The 6,501-nt window shown below is 36.7% G+C and overlaps 1 protein-coding gene across 2 annotated transcripts in view; it reads right to left on the reverse strand.

Annotated features, from left to right (window-relative positions):
- TTC27 (tetratricopeptide repeat domain 27) overlaps nt 1-6,501 on the reverse strand; it is a 198,997-nt gene that overhangs the window by 23,298 nt on the left and 169,198 nt on the right. For both annotated transcript variants that reach the window (XM_017870638.1, XM_017870637.1), the window contains exon 16: nt 5,479-5,644. In XM_017870638.1, coding sequence (XP_017726127.1) covers nt 5,479-5,644 — 166 coding nt within the window. The remainder of the gene's footprint in view (nt 1-5,478; nt 5,645-6,501) is intronic.

Genomic DNA, 6,501 nt, shown 5'->3' on the forward strand with positions numbered 1-6,501 from the left:
CTGCTCCACTTGGAGCTCTCTAAGTACTTGTTCTATTTCCTGGTCTGATAACCCTGACCCTTGGCTTCCCCAAACCTCAGTTATCAGAGAGAGATAGGCAGTTTAGCATTGTCTTTTTAGTGCTTCAGAAAAAAACCAAAAAAACAAAACACAACACAACAAAAAACAGTTCTTAGACCGTGGAAAGGGCTTTAGGTTAAATAGGCCAGATGTCAAGACTTAGCTTTACTGTTCGCTAGCTATAAGAAATCAACCTATTAATTCACTTTGCTGAGCCTCAGGTACCTCAACAGTTAAATGCGGAGAATACCTATTTTCTAAAGCTACACTTTGTATAACATATATCCATTCCCTCCTCCTTTTACTTTCAGGTAATGCACAGCCAGCAAGTGTCCCAGGACTTCAGTTTCATTGGCAACTTGCCTCACTGTACATCAATACCATCTTCTCCTGTCCCCAAAGAAAGCATCAAATAAAAATACACACAAAGGACAACCTCAATATGCAAGAATACATATTGTATGATTCTATCTATATGGTGTTCAAGAAAAAGCAAAACTGAACTGTGGAGACAGAAATCAGAAAGTAGTTGCCTCATGGGGGAAAGAGGTGATATTTCAATTGACTGGAAACGCATGTAAGATAACTTCCTGTAATAATGAAAATGTTCCATAATTGTTTGGGGTGGTGATTACCTAAGAATATATACTAGTTAAAATTATCTGCATTTTTTTTTTGTTATTTTATTTCATATTTTTTTGAGATGAGGTTTCACTCTGTTGCCCAGGCTGGAGTGCGGTGGCACAATCACAGCTCACTGAAACCTCAAACTCCGGGGCTTAAGTAATCCTCCTGCTGTAGCCTCACAAGTATCTGGGGCTGTAAGCATATGCCACCATGCCTGGCTTATTATCTGCAAATTATGTCTGAATTTTTAAAAACCTTTGTTAGATACAGTTCACAAGCACGTTAATATGATGGGAAAATGTGCTTTTGACATAAATCTTCTCTACAGACTTCAAGGCGTGACATAAAGAAAAAAATAAGACATGCCTACCTATGATTTCTGTCTTCGGTTCCTACTAGCCAAATTACTGCTCAAGTTATATAAGCTCTCTGGGTCTCATATTAATCAACTATAAAATGAGGACTATTTAGTATCCACCTCACATACTGCATGCCCAATAAAAGATAATCTGTGTTAAGTGGCAGAAACATAGTAAGCATTCAATATATGTTAATCCCCTTTCCTTCCTCTTCCACATATAAACAGCAAATGAATGTCAATACTGCAATACTTAAATTATTTTCCCAAAATGTTGCCCAAGGTATCCAGAAAAAGAAAGAAGGAAGAAAAGGAAAAATATCCCAACAAATCAACATTAGAATTTACCTTGAGGAAAGAAGTATGGCTATATATGAGGATTTGTCTGCAAGGATATTCATGACATTATTTATAATAGTCAAAAACTGGAAAACTGAACAGGAACTAATTATGTAGAAACATGAAAATCAATTTTATTATAGATGAATAAAAATATGTATAATCTAGAAATAAATACATATAAGTGCTATTATAGAAAAGCATTCCTGGGTTTTACCAAACCATACATTAGTCAAAATTAGGACAAAGGTTTTTTTCAACATAGTACTGGAAGTCCTAGACAGAGCAATTAGGCAAGAAAAAAGAAATAACAGATATTCTAATAGGTAAGGACTAAGCAAAATTGTCTCTATTTGCTGACAATATAATCTTAGCAAAAACCCTAAAGAGCCCATGTAAAAACTATTAGATGAAATAAATTCAGATACAAAATCAACATACAAAAATCAGTAGCATATCTATAATACTAATAACAAACTATACAGAAAGGAATGATGGTCACTAGAGTCAGGGTAGGGTGGAGGTGGGGTGGGGAGGAAATGGGGAATTTTGGGGGAAAGGATACAGTTTCAGACAGAGGATTAAGTTTGAGATCTTCTGCACAGCACAGTGACTACAGTCAACGATAATGTATATTTCAAAATACCTGAGTAAAATGTCAAATATCTCACCATAAAAACATAGGTAAACAAGGTGATGGGTATGTTAATTAGCCTGATCTAATCATTCCACATTGCATACACATATGAAAACATCATATGTTACTCCATAAATGTATACAATTAGAGTTTGTCAATTAAAATAGTATTAATAAAATTATAAAATGGACAAAAAAGAAAGAAAATGATAAAGGTAGTATATCCACTCATTCTTCAATTACAAATAGTGAGAAAAAAACAGAAAAAATTGAAGCTAATTTACCCTATGTCTGTATTAAAATAAGCATGAATTTACTCCCCTCACAAAATTTTAATGCAATAATCCACATCCATAAAGTAGAAAAAAACAGGTACAGGATTAGAACATGTTAAATTGGAATCACAACACGATTTTGCTATATTGAAAATTCCCCATGATTAGAAAAGTAAGAAGCTAAGACTATGACCACTAAAATATGTTTGAAAAAATCTATTTAAGATAAAAGTTAAATCATAGTATCTGAATTCATACTAGGAAAAAATAAATATATATATTTTTAGACTTTTTTTCCTTTTCTGAAAAATGCTCAAATGCATCTCTATGCATTTTGGGTCCTTTTATTCTTTCTTAAGGAAGGCCCCTGAAAGACTTCTCTTTTTTTTTTTTTAGAGACAGGGTCTTGCTCTGTCACCCAGGCTAGAGTACAGTGGTGTGATCATGGTTCACTGCAGCTTCAACCTCTCCAGGCTCAAGGGATCCTCCCACCTCAGCCTCCCGAGTAGCTACAGGTACATACTACCAAGCCCAGCTAAATTTTTTTGTATTTTTTTGTAGAAAAAGGGTTTTGCAATGTTGCGCAGGCTGGTCTCAAATCCCTGGGCTCAAGTAATTTTCCTGCCTTGGCCTCCCAAAATGCTGGGATTACAGGTAGGAGCCACTGCGCCCAGCTGGCTGAAAGATTTCTAAGCAAATGTTCTTAAAATTCCAATGATTTTGATTTGGCATCCAACAGGGCAAATCACAACTGAAAGTTTTATCAGAATCAACTGTCTACATACTCAGGTTATTTTTACCAAAATTATATTCTTTGGAATCTATAATACTACTGTTACTACCAATAGATTATTCTAAATATCACCTCTTTCCCTATACATTTACAGATACTCAAATACAGAAGTATTATCTAAACATTAGCAAAATGTTTTCATCCTGAGAGAGAATGAGACTCCTAATCTGGGGTGGTGGGGTGGTAAGAATAAAGAAATTGAAGTAAAATTGTAACTGCTTCTGCTTTGCTTTTTCTTGCCTTTCTTTTAGAATACATGAGTTAGCAAGATTTGCCATACTTAATTCATCTAAGTCAACTAAAATCAGCATTATCTTGATGACTTTATAACTCTTTATGATGTACAAGTAACAGCTCTTCCAAACAATCTTTGAACAGTCATTTTGTCTAATGTCAGTTTCCTTAAAACAAGTGGGTGGGGAGATCCATCCATCCATCCATCCATCCATCCATCCATCCATCCATCCATCCATCCATCCATCCAGAGTTAGACATAGCTTATGATAGTATAATCCTATCCCCTACAGCTGTGTTGAGAATTAAATGAGCTAATACATGTGAAGTGCTTAGGATAGTTTCAGACACACAGCAAGCCCTCAGTAAATATTAATTATTGTTATTTTACCACACACCACTTTGACCTGCTCTACGTGCCTTGGGAAGTGAAGGAGAATAAAAGAGCAAACAGAAAAGCCACTTCCTTTCATGTGCACATAGAGTAAGTCTGTCTCTTATTGGAGGAGAGGCCTAGACCCATTTGGGTACCTTATATAAAACAACTCCTACTGGTGCCAAGCATGAAAGGATGATCAGGATTTTCTCAAGATCCAAAAAGCCAACCTGGTGAGCCAGTTGTTACTAATCCTTAGCAGATATGAAGGAGATTACTGGGGTTAAAGTATAGATTTAAAGGGGAAATCCCACTCACAACAGAAAGACAAGCAGATCAGTTAGAAAATGGAGGCACAGGACAGAAGATTAACAGGATCAGACTGACCAAGGAAGCCTATTCTAAGACAATTAAGAAAGAGATGACACAGCCAAGTTATCAGCAGCAATACCAAGAGGATAGAAAAGCAGACTGACAGCTTGAAGAAGCCCCCTGTCTGGCTTATCAGGAAGGAAGGGAGCTTCACACTCCTTTCTGACTTGGTGTGTAAACTTATTCAGCATAGCCCTAGAGGACTTCTAAGGTCCCTTTTTGCTCTGACAGTGTGAGATTCTAAAGAATTCTAAAGAATTCAATTCAGCAGCAATGTCTAAATGAGGAGTGTTGGATGTGAATGTTTTGTGTACATTTTTTTTTAATATGAAAGAAAACAATAGAATTTCCTTCAAGTGTAAGATGGAATATACTACCAATATAAATGATTTACATTCTCCTTGAGATTTTAGGAACAGGTTTCAGAAATCTTTCCTAGTGAAGAAAGATCTTAAAAATCACAATTGCAGTAAACAAGAGATATGCACTATCTTCAGTGGTCACAATATACCGAGATCTGTTCAGTCTCATCAGTGGCCTTTGCCAAGGTGCTAAGGGTAGAAGAGGAAGAACTAGCTCAATGGAAAAGTTCAGCAGTGTGAACAGCACAACTATTGACTGTCAGGGGACTGTGCAAACAGATTCAAAAGAGCCCCTACCCTTTCTAGGGATGTAAAACTCTGCTATCCCTCCATTCACTTGGCTATCATTCCATTCAGTTTTGTTTGCTTGTTTGTTTGTTTATTTGGAGACAGAGTTTCACTCTGTCACCCAGGCTGGAGTGCAGTGGCATGATCTCAGAGTATCACTTTATACTGAAGACAGCATATTGTCTTCAACTACAATTAAACCAAAAAAGTCTTTTTTATTTAATCTTTTGGATGATACAATGGCTTTGAGTCTCCCATACATTCTGGAGGGATAACTTTATTCCACCAAATAGAGCACCATCTCATGAAACATTGCAAAGAAAACGTTATCCATCCTCTCTATATTGTTCATACCATCTGAAGGTATACAGTAAATGCTTGTTAAATGAATGAACAAATGAGTATAGGATTTATTCCAGCTACCACAAGTCAGAGAATACACTGAGATACCCAAAGTACTAAGTAATACAGTGTTTTATTTAGTTTCTGCAAAGTGACTATATATGTAACCCACACATCAGATTTTTGTAACTGAGTCACAGTAATATTCAGTTTATGACTGTACAAACAAATCTGACATTAGAATACCAGAATTCCATATATCATGAAGAATATTTGACTAGAAAAAAATACTTTTTTCATATGTTACGTACGTTTAACAAAATTCTCCTGTGCATATTCAAGGAAATAATTTATACCATATGATCAAGGATTCATATCAAACACAAACTGAAATAAAAAAATATGAATATCCTACCTGAACATCTTTGTATTTGTCACGTAAGTCCAAGAGTCGGTGATAAGCTTTAATGGCTTCTGAAAATTCCCCAACGTCAGTGCTGGTGAGGATGTAGTTTTCCCAAATTTGCCAGTGTTCATAGTTACACTTTAGAGCTTCTTGTAAAGTTCTAAAAGCTTTTACTCTATTGAAGGTCAAATTTTAAAGAGAGCAATAATGAACTCTTTTTTTATTAGAATAAAGCATAGCTAAATGTATAAAATGCTAATGTGGACCGTCAGTCCTTATTCATTCGTATTAACAAACAGAGACCCAAACAATACAAAACCACCTCAAACTTCCCTACAAAATTCAGTGACAGACCCTATGGTATATGTAGCATACATACAGAGATACTCCTTTCCTAATCTATTCACTGGTAACAAGGACATTATTTCAAAACGGGGCATCAATCCCAGTATCACCTCAGGAGAAGGCACACTCAGGTTCCAAATCTGGAGTCAGTGTGGCCAAGCAAGTACAATTGCAAAACTGTAAGACAAAAGGTGCAGACAAAAGGTGCAGACCGTAGTGGAGGGACCAGAGGCAAGGAGGTCAAAACAGAACAACACATTCCTCATGAATCTGCAATTAAAATGCTGCTAACCAAAATTCCACACCCTGTGAGAAAAAAAACCCTCAGTCAACAAAACTAACCAACAGGACATACATTTACTAAAGATAAAATTTTAAGGGGGCCAGGCATGGTGGCTCACATCTATAATCCCAGGACTTTTTGAGTGGCCGAGGTGGGTGGATCACCTGAGGTCAGGAGTTCGAGACCAGCCTGGCCAATACAGGGTAACCCCATCTCTACTAAACAAACAAACAAACAAACAAACAAAAATTAGCTGGGTGTGGTGGCACGTGTCTGTAATCCCAGCTAGTCAGGAGGCTGAGGCATGAGAATCACTTGAACCTGGGAGGCCAAGGTTGCAGTGAGCCAAGATCATGCCCCTGCATTCCAGCCTGGGCAACAGAGCAAGACTCCATGTTTTTTTT

The sequence above is a fragment of the Rhinopithecus bieti genome, unplaced genomic scaffold, assembly GCF_001698545.2.
Source record: "Rhinopithecus bieti isolate Rb0 unplaced genomic scaffold, ASM169854v2 scaffold_5341, whole genome shotgun sequence".
Classification (NCBI taxonomy): Eukaryota; Metazoa; Chordata; class Mammalia; order Primates; family Cercopithecidae; genus Rhinopithecus; species Rhinopithecus bieti.